Source organism: Sesamum indicum, linkage group LG6 (genome assembly GCF_000512975.1).
Source record: "Sesamum indicum cultivar Zhongzhi No. 13 linkage group LG6, S_indicum_v1.0, whole genome shotgun sequence".
In the NCBI taxonomy this organism is placed as follows: Eukaryota; Viridiplantae; Streptophyta; class Magnoliopsida; order Lamiales; family Pedaliaceae; genus Sesamum; species Sesamum indicum.
Genome location: NC_026150.1, coordinates 13,347,030 through 13,366,603, shown reverse-complemented (window position 1 = coordinate 13,366,603; position 19,574 = coordinate 13,347,030). Strand labels below are relative to the sequence as shown.

Sequence of the window (19,574 nt, the reverse complement as noted above, 5' to 3'; positions counted from 1 at the left end):
AAGGAAGAGTTACAGTGAATGATTGACGAAGCAAGCAGGAAGGCCATTGTGGAGTATGAGCGCAGAACAGTAACCCCAGCTAGAGAAGGGCCAGGAGGCAGTTATTCCAAGATGTCGAAACAGGGCAGAGGAGAGAGGTCTCTAGGGTGCCTGAAAAAGGCCCTGAAAGAACCTTATTGAATGAAATAACCAGCAAAAGAACAATGACCAGCAGGAGGACGGTCACTAGACAACCTGGCATATCGTGAGCGGAGGTAGATAGTTTTGGTAAGCAGATTGAGCAGCTGGGAAAGCAAATCGAGGAGTTGAAGAAAAGGGGAGAGATTGTGTCGCAGAACAGGAGCTCACCTTTCACTAACCGAATTCTGTTGGAGGCGGTGGACAGTAGCTTTCAGTTCCCCGATCTTCCCAAGTACGATGGGAGCAAGGATCCTAGGGAACATGTGGCTGCATTCGATCTGGTCATGAACCTGTATGGCCAGACGATCCGATCAGTTCGTAACTACTTTGAAGGGCAAGGCTCAGGAATGGTTCATGAGCCTAGGTAGTGGAACAATTGACTCTTACGAACAGTTAATTCAAAAATTTTCTTTTCATTTTGCGAGCAAGAGAAAAGCGAAGAGGTCAGCCACTCACCTTTTCACGATCAGACAAAGGGAGGACAAAACGTTGAAAGCTTTCATGGGGAGATTTAATAACGAAGTGTTGGTGGTCCAGGACTTAAAGATCGACATGATGGTGAGCATCTTAATACATGGTTTGCAGAAAAGGCCCATTCGCGTCATCATTGGCTCGAGAGCTGCCAACGGGGATAGAGCAGTTAATGGAAATGGCACAAAAATACATTGACGAGGAAGAGATGAATGCCATGAAAGACAATGACTGGGGAAGGGATCCGGGACGATCGAGAGGAGACCGATCGAGAGATGGTAAGCAGCGATCCGAAAAAGATCATGAACGAAGAGGGTCGTACTTGCCCCGATATCACAAGTACACTACCTTGACAACCACCAGAGAGAGGGTGATGGCGATGGTCGAAAAAGAGGGCCTCCTGTAGTGGTCGGGTAAGATGCGTGATACGCCGGCAAAGAAAAACTCACACAAATACTGCATGTTTCATAAAGACAAAGGTCATAACACGGAGGACTGTTACCTATTGAGAGATGAGATCGAAAGGCTGATAAGACTAGGTTATTTTAAACATCTGATTGAAGGAGGGCTGAAGCAGGTAATCGCAGCAGGTCGCGGAGCCATGAGCGACACCAAAAAGATGTGGCAGGAAAGAGTACAACTCGGGATAATCCACCCACGAAGGGTATTATCCATACTATCTCGGACGGACGGACGATCGGAGACTCGATGAGATCGAGAAAGAAATATGCCAGGGAGAGCAGGTTCAAGTACGGACAACAAATGATGCGTGTAGAGAAGCAAGAAAACAGTCTTTGGAGATGAAGATTTGAGTTCGGATACGCTTGATCATAATGACCCCATGGTCATTAAAATGGACATCGCCAACTATCAGGTACACAAAGTGTTGATGGATAATGGTAGTTCTGTTGATATTATTTTCAGTGATGTTCTCAGGAAAATGGACTTGGGGAATATGAGATTGAAGCCAGTTCGAACACCTTTGGTCGGATTTGGAGGCAGTGAGGTCGTTCTTGAAGGTGTGATCGACCTGCTAGTTTCTTTGGGGGAAGAACCCAGAAAAAAGACCTGCATGGTTCAATTTTTGGTGGTTGACAGTCCTTTCACATATAACGTGGTATTAGGACGACCAGGATTGAACAAATTTAAAGCAGTGGTGTCTACATACCATTTGAAGATGAAGTTTCCAACACCATAAGGAGTCGAGGAGGTAAGATGCAATCAACGAACAACTAGGCAATGCTATAACTTAGCCGTGAAGCAGGGAGAAACGATAGAAAAAGAAAAGAGGAAGGAGGAGATGAGCCATAGTAAGGAGGCGAAATGAGGAAAAATGGAAAGAATCGAGCCGTCGGAGGAGTATAAGGAGGTCGAATTAATTTCAAAAAATTTCCAAAAAACGACCCGTATTGGGTCGAGCTGACGACAGAGATGGAAAAAATGATGATTGATTTCTTGCGGAGTAATAACTACCTCTTTGCATGGAGCCCCTCTGATTTTCAAGGTATAAACCCTGAGGTAATTGTGCATAGACTTAATATTGATTCACAGGTCAAACCGGTGAAACAAAAAAAGAGAGTGTTCGGGATCGAAAGGAACAAGATTATTGAAGAAGAAGTCAATAAGTTGTTGCAAGCTGGGTTCGTTCGGGAGATCCAATACACGAGCTGGCTCTCAAACGTGGTTATTGTTCCAAAAGAAGCAGGAAAATGGAGAATGTACACGGACTACACTGATCTTAACAAAGCATGTCCAAAGGACCCGTACCCACTCCCGAGGATCGATCTGCTGGTTGACTCGACTGCGGGGTGTGCGTTGTTCAGCATGATGGATGCTTATCAGGGCTACCATCAAATTTTTATGGTGAAGGAAGATGCAGAGAGAACTGCGTTCGTGACCGAGAAAGGAGTCTATTGCTACAATATAATGCCCTTTAGATTGAAGAACGCAGGCGCGACCTACCAGAGACTGGTGAATCGAATGTTTAAGGATCATATCGGAAGTACGATGGAGGTATATGTAGATGACATGTTGGTCAAAAGCAAGCAGGAACGTGATCACTTGGCAAATCTGCGAACAGCTTTAGACATTATGCAATCTTATGGCATGAAGTTGAATCCATCTAAATGTACCTTTAGGGTACGAGGGGGTAAGTTTTTGGGATACATGGTCAGCGAGCGGGGCATAGAGGCCAATCCTGAAAAAATAAAGGCGATCATGCAGTTGGGATCGCCAAAATCGGTAAAGGAGGTGCAACAGTTAACGGGGAAGGTCGCCTCGTTGAATCGTTTTATAGCCAGGTCAGCTGATCGTAACTTACATTTCTTTAAGGTTTTGCGAAAAGCGAACAATTTCGAATGGAATGATGAGTGCGAACAGGCTATTCAGGAGCTAAAATTGTATTTAACTACCCCCCCCCCCCCCCCCCCCCCCCCCCCCCCCCCCCCCCCCCCCCCCCCCCCCCCCCCCCCCCCCCCCCCCCCCCCCCCCCCCCCCCCCCCAGCAGTTGACGGAGAAGGTCGCCTCACTAAATCGCTTTATAGCCAAGTCAGCTGAACGCAATTTACCTTTCTTTAAGGTTCTGCGAAAAGTAAATAATTTCGAGTGGAATGACGAGTGCAAAAAAGCTCTTCAAAAGCTAAAATTGTATTTGACTACCCCCCACTACTCTCTAATCCCATGATTGGGGAAAAATTGTATGTATATTTAGCTGTCTCAGATAACGCGGTTAGCTCGGTGCTGGTGTGCGAGGAAAATGGAAAGCAAAGTCCTGTTTACTACATAAGCAAAATGTTACAAGGAGCGGAGAAGAAGTATATCTAGATTGAGAAGTTGGCATTGGCTTTGGTGACAACAGCAAAGAAGTTGCGACCTTACTTCTAGTCCCACCCTATTGTTGTCTTAACTAATCATCCTTTGAAGCAGGTTATGTCAAAATCGGATACATCTAGCAGGATGATCAAATGGGAGGTGGAGCTTGGAGAATTTGACATAGAGTTCCAGACGAGGAGTGCAGTTAAAGCGCAAGTATTTGCGGATTTCTTGATCGAGCTCGCTGGCAAACAACCTGAAAAAGAGGAAAGATGGCTGCTACATCTGGACGGGTCGTCGACCTCAAAGAATGGAGGAACTAGTATTGTGTCATGGACCAATGGTGCTGAGATCGAGATCGCCGTGAGGCTAAATTTTCTGGCTACCAACAATGAAGTTGAATATGAAGCTTTAATTCAAGGATTGCAGACGGCATGGGATGGAGGTATAAGGCAGGTAGATGTATATACGGACTCACAACTTGTCGCGATGCTGGTACAGGGCACCTATGAGACGCGAGAGTGGTCCATGACACAATACCTGGCAACGGTGAAGGACATGATGAAAAAATTTGACAGATGCACGATTAACCAAATCCCGATGGACGAGAACGCAAGAGCGGATGCCTTGTCGAAGTTCGGGTCGCTGGTTGAAGGAGTTAAGGAAAGAAAGATCATTGTGATGGTGAAGTGACAACTAGCAATAGATGATGTAGAAGTCCACGCGGTCGAGATGGCAGATTCTTGGAGAACGCCTTTTGTTCGGTACTTGAAACATGGGGAACTGCCTAGAGACGCAATCCTCGCGAAGAGGTTGCAGTTCAAAGCCAATCGCTTTACTTTGATCGGAGATGATCTATACAAGAGAACTCCGGAAGGTATTTTATTGAAGTGTTTAGATGCTGAAACATCGCAGTATGTTATGAAGAAAGTACATGAGGGCAGTTGCGAAAATCATTAGGGAGGGAGATAGCTGGCCCAGAAGATCCTCCGGCAAGGTTATTTTTCAGCCACGATGGTGGAAGATGCAAAAGAGTTCGTTAGAAAATATGAAAGTTGCCAGAAATATGCGGGGCTGTTGCATTCCCCAGTGACCCCTCGGGAGCCTTTGAAGGTCGCATGCCCTTTTGATCAATGGGGAATCGATATCGTTGGTCCATTTCCTCAAGCAGTGGCTAAGAAAAAATTCTTGATTGTTGCGGTCGAGTACTTTTTCAAGTGGATCGAGGCGGAAGCTTTGGCCAAAATCTCTGAAAAAGAGGTAATCAATTTTATTTGGAAAAATATTATTTGCAGGTTCGGGATTTCGCACGTTCTGGTATCGGATAACGTAACCCAGTTCCAAGGAAAAAACTTTACGGCGGTCGGGAATCCACAAGCGAACGGGCAGGCCAAGGTCACGAACCGAACCTTGTTGCAATACTTGAAGACCCGGTTGGAAGGAGCAAAAGGGGCATGGGTCGAAGAGTTGCCTAGAGTACTCTAGGCATATCGAACGACCCCACGAACTGCCACGGGTGAGACCCCCTTCTGTTTGGTATATGGCAGTGAAGCTGCCATACCTGTAGAGATCGGAAAGAGATAGCTCGAGTCGCTCAATATGAAGCAGAAGGAAATTCTCAGGAGCGGTCATTCGACCTTACAGTGATTGAAGAAGGTAGAGATCGTGCGTACGCAAAGATCTTGAGGTACAAAAGTATGATGACTAGAAATTATAATCGACGAGTACGACCGAGGAGTTTTTAAGTCGGCGACCTGGTATTGAAGAAAGTTGAAGTGTCGAAGCATGTTGGAAAGCTCGATTCAACATGGGAAGGTCCATACAAAGTAGTGGAGATCCGACGGAAAGGGGCATACATCTTACAAGACTTAGAAGGGAAGAATCTGCCGCGACCTTGGAATGTGCATAATTTGAAGAGATTTTATGCTTAGAAGTATGCAAGCTACCTAGTAAGGTCTTGCCTGAAAAAGGCTTGTAATTGTCTGAAAAAGACACTTCAATAGTCTGAAAAAGACGACCTGAAAAAGGTCATTTTGCATCTACAAGTTATGTTGTGTTCTTTCAAAGTTAACCTTAAAAGTAAAAGGTGCATAAGCGATTTGTAAAAGATGCAGGATTTCTAACCTGAAAAAAGTTCATAAGCGGTCTGAAAATGATAAGCAGGATTTCTAACCTGAAAAAGGTTCATAAGCAACCTGAAAATGATCCGCAGGATTTCTAACCTGAAAAAGGTTCATAAGCGATCGAAAAAAGATGTGTAGGATTTCTAACCTGAAAAAGGTTCATAAGCGATCTGAAAAAGATACGCAGGATTTCTAACCTGAAAAAGGTTCATAAGCGATCGGAAAAAGATGCGTAGGATTTCTAACCTGAAGAAAGTTCATATGCGATCTGAAAAAGATGCGTAGGATTTCTAACCTGAACAAGGTTCATAAGCGATCTGAAAAATCAGCGATCTAAAGGGGATTGCATATTTTATAACTTAAAAGGTCTATACGCTATCAGAATGCAGGAGTTTTGTAATAGGTCTCGTGGAATGACCTGAAGGGAGACACAAGTTTTTTAAACTTAGCAGGAATCTTCATAGATGTACAAGAATACAAACTACTCGAGGTTCTGCTGAACAAAATATTTAATATTGATAATCATTAGCTTATAAAAAGGGAATTCATCCCTAAATCAACATTTTCAGTTCGGAATACAAAAAACAAAGGTGTTTACAAAAATTGTTTATTCATCCCTATACATCTATGAGATAGGAAATGGGGGTGGTAGTTCGTCCATCAGAGGCAGAAACTCAGGGAAGTCATAGGCAGGTGCTGGGCCAGGGGGATACGGCTCGAGATTGTTATCCAAAGACACATCCAACTGTTCAAGATCAAAATCCTCTACAAATCCTTCGAGCTTCTAAATTTGGCCTTGGCACTTTTCAAATCCCTCAACCATAAAGTCTGACGCCTGGTTCTCCACAGCCTCTTGAAAAGTTTTAGACTTCAGAAAGTCGCAAGCACCATTCATGCAAGATCTAACATATCCTTGTGCTACTGGCTCTGCAAAAATTGGGCCCGACCTTCAGTTAAACTCACTGCCCGCTTCGAAGGCAGTTGCGCGATCTGTTTGGGCTGTCGATCTGGCTTACTCTAATTCTCTTTCGGAAATTTCCAGCTTGGAAGCGAGCTCCTTCTTCTCTTGGGCATCGGACTGTAGGGATTTGATCAGTGATTTTTGTTCAAGAATCTTCTTCTCCATCTCCACAGTTTTTGCTTCAAGGATGATCTTATCGTGTCTCCACATCGAGCATTGGAGGGAGAGATTATGGGTAAAGGCCATGGCCTGTTGCAAAGGAAAGAGCTAGTTCATGGAAAATCAGTTCGTGAGAAGGGTAAGCTGTTGGTTACCTGAGTCATATTGTGCGCGAAGTGCTCCTTGATGGATGTATGAGAGGTTTGAGCAAGGATGACCTAGTCCCGTTCGAGGCAAGCGGCCCTATAAATCTCCCACGAATCTTGTCCGGCTAGCGTCCGCAGAACGCTGCTGTTCTTAGAGATTTTCCAGTCGGGGACCCATTTCTCTCCGGACATCTCGGCAGTTCGGGCAGAATGAGATCGCTCGTCTCTTGTCTGTTGCCACACTTCTTGAACCGCGAAAAATCTTTTGCTACTCTCGGGCTCAGCGAACCTGTCTGCGGCGAGCTTGGCCTCTAGTCTGTCTGGCCTCGTTAACATTAAAGAAGGATCGCTCCTGCTTTCGGTCGGTTCTGCTGGAGTATCTGATTCCGGGACCGCTCTCTCTTTGTCTCTTTTCCGCTTTAGACCCCGATCCTCAGATATCTCCACTGCTTCCACTTGTTCGTCAGGCGTTTGATCCCTTGCCTCAGTTGGAGATGACGGTTGTTCGAAGGCTGTAGCGGTTGTAGGAGATGGGGTCGGAGTCGAAGCACGCTCCTTGGATTTCCCTTTGGCAGTTGTCGCCGCACGTTTGAGTTCGCGATCGATCGAGGGAGGTAATGTTCCCTTCTTCGCCTGGCTTTGTTCGCGATCCTAGCCAGAATGATTTCAGACTCTGCAAAAGGAATTAGTTAGAGATCGCTAAAAGGAAGAGGAAAGAGAAAATGGGACTTCTGAAATCACCTAATGAGCTTTTGACTGGAATAGGAGCAGGGGAGAGGCCTGCGAGCTTCAAGACTTTCTCCTGTAGTAGTACTTTTGGAAGGTACCGAAATAGAGTTATGTAATTTATGAGATCGCTCTCGAACTCCTCCCCAAAAGTTTTGGGTTTTGGCTTAGACTCACGCTAACCCAAGTAAAAATCCCAGGATTGCCCAGGTGGAGGTCGAAGAAAGAAATACCTATCACGCCAAGGGCCGACATTACTCCTCAAATCGTCTAAGTAACGACAGTCCTTGCGCGTGGTTAAGTAGAACCACCCAGTCTCCCCTGAACTTTTGGAGGCAGTGATATTGTATAGTGACCAGAAATTGTCAAAGGAGGGAGGCAAATCAAGGTGTTTTATAACGATAATAAACATGAGTATGTGGCTGATAGAATTGGGGGATAACTTCATTGGGCAGAGACCTAATCCGACGAGGATGATATTCACTTCGCGGGGTAATGGAAAACGTAATCCGGCATCTAGATGGAGTACGGATAAAGCACAGTAGCCCTCTGGGGGCTAATGCATGCGATCAAACGAGCGAGGAATGATAATATCGTAATTAGCAGGAATATAATATTTTCTTTTTAATGCTACAGGAGTTGTTTTAATGATGCTCGCGATCCCTAACCATGGCTTTTGTTGCATCATTTTAGTATATCTTTGAAAAACAGGGGCCTCATCGAATTCAGCAATTTCCTCAGGGAGGTTAGAACGAGGTTCGGGAATAGAAGAAGTGGGATCGCGAGAAGTACCAGCGGTCTCCCTTGGGGAGGTCGCTGACGATCCCGACATAGAACTCGAATCAGAGCTCGAGTCAGACTCGGAAGCAGACACAGGAATAGAAAGACTCCTAGACCATAGAAGACGTGATATCAAAAGCTGGAATAAGAAAGAATTAAGGAATACCTAGAGAATGGAGGTAGCTCGCAGGGGGAGATCGAATGCGATTAGTTGGGGCGGTAAAAAAAGTTCAAATGGGGGACTATATATAAGGGAATATTGGAGGCAGCGCACCTTCCCACATTCCAGCGGATGGTGACACGTGGCTGAGGGCGGATGGCCGAGATCCTTCAGACTGACATGGTGATTGTTCACTTCCCTTAGTGTCATTAATGACACTAAGAGAAGTGGGGGAGTAATGATGAAGGATTTTATTAAATTACTGAAGTGCCCCTCTAAAATAAATATATTTACACCCCCATAGTTGACTATTTTGACCATTTTGACCCGGGAATAAATGAGGGCCTCAGGATCAAGGTGACGTGGCAGCATCTCAAGGGAAACACGTGGCGCACTCCTAGATGGTACCGTACGGCTATAAATAGCCTCATTTATGATTATTCAAATTACTTTTTCATCACATCATTTTACCGCCATATCTGTGATCTAAATCGATCTCATCACCATATTTTCGACCCTACTTTTCTAACTTAAGCATTAAAGGGCCATCGCCGAGGGCTACTCGGCTAGCCTCACGCTTGCTGTGTTCTCAGGATCCACTATAGGTAGTTCGAAAGAGGGATTTAGTGACCCAAGTACAGCGATCCGACCCAAGTTCAGTGATCCGACCCAAGTTCAGTTAATCGAGATACTGATACTTGATGCTACAAAAATAATTGGTGCACTAAAGATTGATTTTCGTTAAGAATCAGAAAATTACACCGACACCCACCAATGGCGTGTGGACAACCTGGAAAGGTCAAGAGAGTTCAATCGGTGGAATTAAGCTATGGCATCTTCTTCAAATCCAGTTCATCAGAAGGAAAAGGGTAAATGTAATGAACTAAGTAAAAAAATTGCAGAAATTTAACAACCAGCAGCAGAAATAGAGCTGGGATACGGAAGAAGACTGAGATGAGGGGAAACAGAAATTTTACTTCATCGATAATGCCTTTCCCTTACAACATTTGATCCTTTTACAAGAAATTGCAGCAAAATGACAAAAACAATAAGCAATTTGTCTCCCTTCTTGCATAAATACAGCCGCAATGCCCTTTCCTCATGTATCAGTTTCCACCACAAAGGGCTTAGTGAAGTCATGTAAAGCTAGGATAGGTGCAGAAGTCATGACCTTCTTGTGCTGGTTAAAGGCTTCTTCAGCTTATGTATCCCATTTGAAGCCATCCTTCTTGAGTAAGGAAGTGAGAGTTCTCAAGTAGAGTTCAAAAACAGTGTACATTAGAGCTTGAAATGTAGATGGAGCATTACATAATCCAAAGGGCATGACTAGGAATTTATAGTGCCCACTGTAGCTGATGAAGCTAGTTTTTGGAATATCTTCTTTCCTCATTCTTATTTGAGAATATCCAGATCTCAAGTCAATCTTAGAGAAATATTTTTCACCATGTAACCCATCAAGTAATTCATCCATTAAAGGAATAAGAAATTTATGTTTGACGTGATTTTGGTTAGGTACCTCTAATCTACACACAGCCTCCATCCCCCATCCTTTTACTTCCCCAACAGTACTAGAGATGCAAAGGAGTTATGGCTCGGTCTTATGATCCCACTGTCCATCATTTCCTTGACAATCTTCTCCATCTCTGTCTTTTGCCCATAAGCATACCTATAGGGACTTTGCTTCTTGGGAATGGCATCCGGTAAGAGGTCAATACAATGATCTATAATTTTTTCTGGGGTTAAAGTCTTAGGTTTCTGAAATACTTCCGCATAGAGCTGCTGCAATTCGAGACCTTGGTACTTTCTCCTTCTTCAGGGCTCTTGGAACTAAAATTCAAGAGTAATTCCCATTCAGTAGAGTGATTCTTTCTCCTTATCAAGCTGGCTAGTGAGTATGCAACCATAGTTCCAGCTCTTGGATCATGGCTTAAGGCTTTTAAGATCACATTGTCTCCAGTTTTGTTGAGGGTCACCTTCATCTCTTGAAAGTCCAATTCTATAGGGTTGTGATTGCTGAGCCAATCACAACTAAGCACTAGGTCATTGCTTCCTAGTTTCAGCAATCTGACAGTGTAGGTGAATTTGTATCCTTGTATTCCCCAGCAAAACTTGGGGCAGATATTCTTGTTGGTAAGTCTGCTGCCATCTGCAACCTTGACAACCATGGAGGTGGTGTTTGTAGTTTCACAACCCAAGGTCCCTACAACCTTCTCATCAATGAAGCAATATGTACTTCCACTATCTATGAGGATCAGTATCTCTCTTCCCCTACTAGTCCACTAATCTTCAACATTTTACAGTTGTTGTGTCCCTTCATAGCATGTAAGGATACAACTATGTCTTCTTCGATCCTTTCTTCTTCAACTGTTGAGCCCTCTTGGTCTATCTCATCAAAGTCTCTTGCTTCAGCGTCACTCAAAAGCATATAAACTTGTCTATATTTGGACCTGTGTCTTGGAGTCTAGGGCTCATCACACTAGTAACAAAGATTTTTTTCCTTTTTAGCCTTGACTTTGCTTCTGTCAAGAACCTCCTGGGTTGAAAATTTGGTCTCTATGGGAAGTGTCTGTTGGGAGGTTTATAAGGGGGTTTATGTTGTTGGCTTTTGCTAGGTTGGTTTGCTCTCTTCAAAATTGCATTTTCAATGTGCTCCTGTTTTCTTGCAAGTATGATAGCTTGGTTAAGGGAGGTGGGGTTACATGTGGAGACAAATTACCTTACTTCTTATTTTAGGCCACTGATAAACTTCAACATAAAGAACTCTTCTCCTAAGTTCCTATTAAAAATTAACATTTGATCCATGAGTTCTTCAAATCTTTCTAGGTATGCATTTACTGTGGTTTCATGTAGAAGTTTATTGAAGTCTGCCATGACTCTCTCATTGTCTAATTCTTCAAATCTCCCCAGGATATTAACAGCCAGTTCATCCAAAGAACCAAACTCCTCCTTCTCAGTATATCCTTGATACTATAACTCAGTTTTTCCTTGTAAATATATGAATGCCAATGGGACTTTTTGATCTTTAGGGATAGGAATAAGTTGAAAATACCTAGTGCATCTCCTCACCCAACCTCTGACGTTTTCACCATCAAAATAGGGGAACTCCATCTTGTTCAGGGCATTGTAAGTTCCTGAGTGCTGCTTCTCTTGTCTAGGAATGTTGCTGCCTTCATTTCTGAGGGGGTTATGAAAAGCAGCCCTTGAAGTAGAAACTCTCTCCAGTGAGGCTGTTAATCTTTCACCAAGGATGGATTTATTCCTGTTGTATTGTTGCAACTGCTCAACAACACTTTGGAGTTGTTGGACAATGGATAGGCTGTGCTCCATGTTAAGCACAGAGGCCTGGGGTCTTTCTTGCACCTCCAGAACCTGATCGAAACGGCCATGAATTTCCTTTTCACTTGTTTGCGTTCTAGCCTCATATCCATGAATAATATATCTGTTTTCTTTTGGGCCTCCTGGATTTCTTTTAATCTAGTACCATCAGCCATGTTGTAGTGTTTTTGGCCCAAGGATATTGTGGCTCTGAAGCCAAATGTAATGGTTGCAGCTAAGTAACAGAAGCAGGAATAGATAACATCCTTTTACAGCCTTCATTTCCTTTTACACGAATTGCAGTAAGGAAAACAACAAAAATGAAAACTAAATTTCATTAAAAATCCTAACGAAAAGACAAGCATTGTCCTCCTCTTCAAGCTCGCCATTGGTGGACTGTTCTGCCTAAAACCCAGCCCAAAAATGACAACCAATAGCCTGCTGCTATGTCGAGCTCCCTTGCGCTACCACGTGCCCTACTGTTTGTTCAATTCGGGCAGCTGGAATTGACTGAGAAATCCCCAATTCATCTTCCTCCCAATCGAGCCCTAATTCCTTCAAAATTACGCCGCTTTGTGTGCCCCTTTTAATTTTATCCCCAATTTCAGCTTGCCCTTCGATCGTACGACTCTAATCATTCTTCTTGATCGTAGTGTTAGGGTTAAGAGTCGCATTTTGAGCCTAAAACACGACACCCTTTTCCGAAATCTTTTATTTACTAAGTTGAGTTACTGGGATTGATCTTTGGGGTATATATGGTCTTCTATTCTCGTTCGTCTTCCCATTATAGCTGTACCCTTGTCAACTTCTTCACCCAGTGAAGAAATAGATTTCTGGGCAAAAGTAACAAAAATGATGATGAAGCTAGTAGTTTTGATTCTTGAAACAAATTGCGTATATGAAGTGGTCTTTTCAAATCTATGTTTAGTTGCTTATGTCCTGACAATGTATTTTTATATTTTTAATGTGAGAAAGGCAATCCCTTGACTCATAATGGCTTGGATGCAAAAGAAAATGAGCTTATTCTGTGTCGGTGTATTTATGTCTGTGCAATTGTGTATTGGAGTATATTAATGTAGATTGGTTTTCTAGTTAATGGTGTAAATATGAAGATTTTCTACTTTTCAAATTTTGCCTGGCTTCCAAGTTTTCAGGATTGATGGTTCTAATAAAGATTTTTGTGATTATGAGTACATTGCATGATCCATATTTGATTAGTTTTGTGGCAATCAGCCATTTATCTGCAAATTGACTCTATCTTCTTTTTTTGAGCTCAAAGTTATAAAAAATATTGAGATGTAAATGTTTTTCTCTCACAAAGCTTTAATCTAATTTGTGCTATAGGAAACAAGCCATGCGAGTCTTTTCATCTGTGACGATCCTTAATACATATGGTTTCTCCACTCTTGAGACTACTAATGGAATATGGATTATCCCTGATGGCCTCATAAACACTTCACACTCTAGAAAATGGGTTTTCATCTCATGTAAATTCTCAAACACAGCTTCTCATGCATTTTAAGCATGCTTTTCTCGTAAACTGATGGGATAATAACTATCTTTCCTTGAGTTATTGTTATGTCAATCTAAGCCTAGATTGTTTTCTTTCAATTGGCTAAAGAGTGAAGCTATTTTCCTCTAAACCTTATGGTAATGTAATCATGCACAAGAGTTTTTATACGCTTAACAAGTGGGGAAAACCTATTTAAACTGAACATTTACAGAAAAAAGCTATCACTATGTTCAAAATTATTTTATGGTAGTTGGAAAGTTGTGTATTAGATGGTGTGACAGATGTTTAGTACATATTTTGTTGAATGTCATGAATGCTTAGAATTGTTTAGATTTGTGTTAGGAACTAGTTTTAATTGGCTAGTGGTGTTACTCTAATCTTTTAATGATTTGAAAATGTAAATATATATGTGTATAGATATTTATAAACACACAATATGATTTTGACATTTTACTAGGTTGCCTCCTTGGTTTTAACATTGAATGCTTATTGAGTGTGTTTCAACCTTGTCAAGTTTATGAAACAATTGTATGCCATTACAATGGATTTAGTGTAAAAGGATTACTTGATGAAAAACAGTTTTGTTGGTGTTTCGAAAGGAAGAAATTGGTTTGAGTTTTATGAGTATAAATACGAAACTAAGAAAATATTGTCTGAATGAGAAATCCTTTAATGAAGCCATACATTTGTGAGCGTTCAGCAGATTTAATACAAAATTATCAGGTCAGAAGTCTTTGCAGGATTTTTAATGCCACGTAATAAAGTAGAAACTGCTTTAAATCCTAATATTATAAATATGAAGTTACTTAAGTTGGCTAACCTAGATGTGGCAAAAGGATTACGAATAGATTGGCTCTTATGCACATAATAAGTTGCCTTAATAGTTGAAGTAAGACAGCTATCCTTCTTCATGAAAAACTTAACTTCTAGTTTGACTGGTTCCTTCTAATAATTGACTGATATTAAGGTTGATAGCATAACAAGCGATTGGACACATAATGTTTTGTTAGATGCTAAAAGCTCAACATGAAAATAAAGGTTAAAAAATATGCTGGAACACATTTCTAACTTTTAAACATTCTTATTCTGAATGGTATTTCTTTTAACGAGTTGAGCATTGGTTGCATAATATTTATACGATTAATGTTATATTTCATTACTTGAACGGGTATGCATAATTGTGGCTTTCCACTATACTGGAAGGAGTACGATGAAAACTTCTTGCATAAAGAATCTCCCTCTAGTGGAGTTAAACTTCTTAAGAAGAGCAAGAAAGCTAAATCTTTACGTGATCCATTGCCCCAAAAATCTGACAGTGAAATTAGTAACTCTGTAGAGAATATAAATATGAAATGCATTGCCTCTGATCTTCTACAAAAGGAATCTTATTCTGCTGGACGCATTGTTGAAGACATGAGCTTACCGGAAGAAATTTTGGCAAAAGTATGAGCTTACCGGAGGAAATTGTAACTCATACTGAGGATAGAGTAACGACGCTGATAAGGGGGAATTACTAAAAGACGAAAATAACCTTCATTAAGGGCAAAATAGTTATTTTGAGTGAAGCATGCCATTATGGCAAATATCCGGCGGAAAGTAAGAATATTTGGGCAAGATCTACGGCCAAGATCAAGGAGGATCCTCAACCGCGCGATCCGGTGGAATGATCAGCGCGGAGTCATCCGATATAAGGATGATACGCCAGATCATGACACGAGTACATAGCATATATACTGAAAGTCATCTTATAAGTACAGGATCTGATTCATTAGAAGGTAATGATACTCTATATACTTAAAAAACAGACGCCTATTCTTACTTACTTCAATCTACAAGATTAGATCTAACTTGGGCATCGGAGGGTCATCGTCGGGGACGAACCCGACTACCCTAATTGTCTTCTGTGATTCTCAGGTTTCATTGGTCCGTTTGGAGAACGAAGATCAGTTGACGCTATCTGTGGAAACGCATTTTTAAAAATGGTAACCCGAGAAATATGGAAGGGAACTTAGGAGGAAATACTCCAGGATTGAAGACGACATTGGGAACAACTGAACAAACTATACAGTTGACAAGAATGGAACTGCAACAAATGATGGAGGAGGCAGGTCGAAATGCAATTGTAGCTTATGAACGTAGAATTACTACACCCATTGAAAAAGAAGCCACAAAAAGAAAGTTATTCGGAGAGAAAGAACAAGAAAAGATGTCAGAAGGAATGAGTTAAAGAGAAGCAGATAGAGGTCGGCACCTGCCAAGTGAGGTCGGATCCAATAGCCAAGACAAAAGGCATTCAAGAGGACCCGCCATATCGCTAGTGGAAGTCGGTAGCGTATCAAAGCAAATCGCCATTCTAGGAAAAAGATAGATGAACTCAAGAGACGGGGGGAACTAGTATCCCAACATCGGAACTCACCTTTTTGCAACCAAATACTGACGGAGATCATGAGCCCAAATTTCAGAATGCCGAATTTGCCCAAATACGATGGAACTAAAGACCCACTAGAACATTTGGCAGCATTTGACCTGGTAATGAATCTTTATGGGCAATCAGGCCCCATCAATGCGAAATATTTTGTTACTACTTTGACAGGTAAGGCTCATGAGTGGTTCACAAATCTACCACCCGGCAGTATAGAGTCCCACGAACAGCGGGTACAAAAATTCACTTTCCACTTTGCGAGCAAGAGGAAGAGAAGTGATCTGCGACTCACTTGTTCACTATAAGACAGCATGATAACGAAACACTGAAGAATTTAATGGGGAGGTTTAATAACGAAACCTTGGAAGTACAAGACTGAGGATAGACATGATGGTAACTATCCTCATCCATGGACTAAACAAAGGACCACTTGCGTCTGCATTGGCAAGGGATCCTCCAACAGACGTAGAACAATTGATGAGTCTGGCCCAAAAGTATATAGACGAGGAAGAGATGAAGGCCATAAAAGATGGAGAATGGAGACTTAGCTCAGATCGCATAAAGGATCATGGTCGCCAGTACAAAGAAGAAGATAGACGACCGAAAGACGATTGAAGCAAGGAGCCCCCCAACCAACCAAAATATCACAAGTATACTCCACTAAATATGAAACGAGCAAAAGCCTTACTGATGGTGGAGAAGAATGATGTCTTTAAATGGCCACGACACACAAGATTTATCCCAGCAAAGAAATACTCCAAAAATTATTATCGATTCCATCGAGAGATTGGTCATGACACGGAGGACTATTATCAACTTAAGGACAAGATCGAACAACTCGTACGCCAAGATTACCTCAAAAACCAAGTATCAAGAGGCTACCACGAAGGAAGTCGTCGAAGCAGATCCTGGAGCCAAGAAAGAAAGGGAAAGAAATGAGGAGATGAGAAACCCAGGTACAAGGGAATATGCGCCAATGAAAGGCATCATACAAACTATAGCAGGAAGCGCGGAAGCAAGGTACTCAAGATCGAGGAAGAAGTTCGAAAGGGAAAGCTGGTCGATCAAGGACAGACAATTCATGAACATAATGTCGGAGCCAGAAATCACTTTCAGAGACTAGGACGTGAGAAAAGAGTAGGGGTAGACAACGACCCCATGGTCACCAAATGGACATTACAAACTTTACCGTCCACAAAGTGCTGGTGGACAACGGCAGCTCTGCTGACATTATCCTTATCGAAGTATTAGCAAAAATAGGATTAGATAATGCCAAATTGGCACCCGTGAAGATGCCACTGGTCGAGTTTGGAGGAAGTGAGGTCGAATTCTTTGGAACAATCGAACTACCAGTATCCATCGGCGAAGAACCAAGGAGGAAAACCCTGATGGTAATGTTTTTTGTCATTGATGCTCCATTTTCTTATAACGTTATATTAGGTAGACTTGGGCTTAACTCTTTCAGGGCAATAACTCTTCCTATCATTTAATAATGAAGTTCCCAACTCCAAGTGTAGTAGGAAAAGTAGTGTGCGACCAAGCGGAAGCTAAGAGCTGCTACAACTTGTCCCTGAAAAAGGGGGAGAGAGTCGAAAAGAAGAGGAAATTCACTAAATCGAGCGAGAATGAATGGGAGAATAGAAGAACTGAAAGAATAGAGCCTATTGATGAACACAAGGAAATAGACCTGGTGCAAAGAGATCCAACAAACACGACCAAGATAGGGTCGAGAATGGATGGAGGGTTAGAGACATTGATGGTCGCATTCCTTGGCAATAATGTGGATATGTCATGTCGAACCCTTCGGATTTCAAAGGGATAAGCCTGAAAGTGATAGTTCATCAGCCGAATGTTGAACCACCATGCGACTGGTTCAACAGAAGAAAAGGACGTTCGGGGTCGAAAAGAATCGCATTATTAATAATGAGGTCAACAATTTGTTAAACGCGGGATATATCTCTGAGGTGCAATATACAGATTGGTTGTCAAATGTGGTGGTGTTGCCAAAGTCATCTGAAAAATGAAGAATTGCATTGACTTTACCGACCTAAACAAGGTGTGCCCTAAAGATCCATTCCATTACCAAGAATCGACCTATTAGTGGATTCCACAACGGGATACGAACTTTTCTCGATGATAGATGCATATCAGGGATATCATCAGATCTTTATGGCAAGAGAAGATCGAGGCAAAACATCCTTTATAACATAACAAAGTATTTATTGCTATAACATAATGCCTTTTGGACTAAAAAATACAGGTGTCACATACCAATGACTGATGAACAAGATGTTTAAAGACCGAATAGGAAAGACGATGGAGGTCTATGTGGATGACATGCTCGTAAAGAGCCAACAACCAGGACATCACCTGTCACACTTAGAAGCGACCTTTGCAATCATGAGAAAGTACGAGATAAATCTCAACCCAAGTAAATGCACATTTGGTGCTTGGTGGTGGCAAATTTTTAGGGTATATGGTTAGTAGCCGAGGAATAGAGGCCAACTCGGAGAAAAGAAGCGATCCAGCAACTGAAGTCGCCCACTTCAGTAAAACAAGTCCAGAAATTAACTGGTAAGATCGCATCACTTAATCGATTTATTTCTATATCAACAGATAGAAATTTGCATTTCTTTAAAATTTTGAGATAAGCAAAAGCATTTAAATGGACGGGTGAGTGCGAACAAGTGTTCCAAGAACTTAAAGATTATTTGAGATCACCACCATTGTTGGCAAATCCAATGGCAGGGGATACGTTGTATTTATATTTAGCGATATCGAAAAATGCGGTAAGTTCTGTGTTAGTAAGAGAAGAGAAGAAAATCCAGAATCCTGTATATTACGTCAGTAAGATGCTGCAGGGGGTAGAAAAAAGATATAGCGTTGTCGAAAAATTTATCTTGGCCTTAGTGGTGACAGCTCGAAAACTGCGACCTTATTTCCAATCCCACAAGGTCATAGTATTAACTAATCAACCACTGAAAAGCATGTTGTCACGACCAGAAGCTTCAGGAAGATTGGTAGAATGGATGATCGAGCTCAGCGAATATGATATTAATTACCAGGCCAGGATGGCTGACAAGGGGCAAGCAGATCTTGTTATGGAATTAGCAGGTGAACCAGCCCAAAACCTGATACCTGGATGTTACATGTAGACGGATCGTCAAATGCTAGTAGTGGGGGAGCCGAGATCCTAATTCAAGGACCAGAAGGAATAGAGATAGAGGTCGATGCTAGGTTGTCTTTCTCCACAACTAACAATGAAGCAGAATATGAGGCCTTGATCCTAGGACTAGAGTTAGTCTACGAAGCTGGAGCAAAAATCTTGGAGTTATATACGGACTCACAACTCATAGCAATGCAAATTGAGGGAAGCTATGAAACTAAAGAAAAGTCCATGACAATGTATCTTAAAAAGGCCAAATCATTGATGCAGCAGTTTGATAAGTGTTCAATTCAGCAAACCCTAAGGTGTGAAAATGATAGGGGCAATTTGCTAGTGAAGTTTGGAATTTTTTTTTATCGAGAATCAAAAATCGAAAAGTTACAGTCGTGGTGAAATATCGACCAGTGATCTTAGGAGGTTTAGAAGTCAGCAATCGAACCACCTTGCCCATGGAAAGATGAAATTATGAACTACCTTAAAGAAGGAATTGTACCTGATCATCCCACACAAGCAAGGAGATTGAAGCTCAGGGCTACCAGGTTTACCATGATTGGATCGGACCTGTACAAGAGGTCCATAGAAGGACTGTTGCTAAAGTGTTTGAATGATAACCGGGCAAAATACGTAATGAGAGAAATTCA

General features: G+C 42.0%; 1 protein-coding gene across 1 annotated transcript; it reads left to right on the top strand.

Annotated features, from left to right (window-relative positions):
- Positions 18,839 to 19,326, top strand: LOC105164489. Its single transcript, XM_011083140.1, has 2 exons — positions 18,839 to 18,881; positions 18,923 to 19,326. The coding sequence occupies exons 1-2, from the start codon at positions 18,839 to 18,841 to the stop codon at positions 19,324 to 19,326; spliced, it is 447 nt and encodes a 148-aa protein (XP_011081442.1).

Coding starts and splice junctions, on each gene's coding strand:
- LOC105164489 (XM_011083140.1), top strand. CDS start 18,839: ATGGCTGACAAGGGGCAAGCAGATCTTGTTATGGAATTAGCAG. Junction 18,882..18,922: donor TCTTGTTATGGAATTAGCAG/GTGAACCAGCCC, acceptor TGTTACATGTAG/ACGGATCGTCAAATGCTAGT.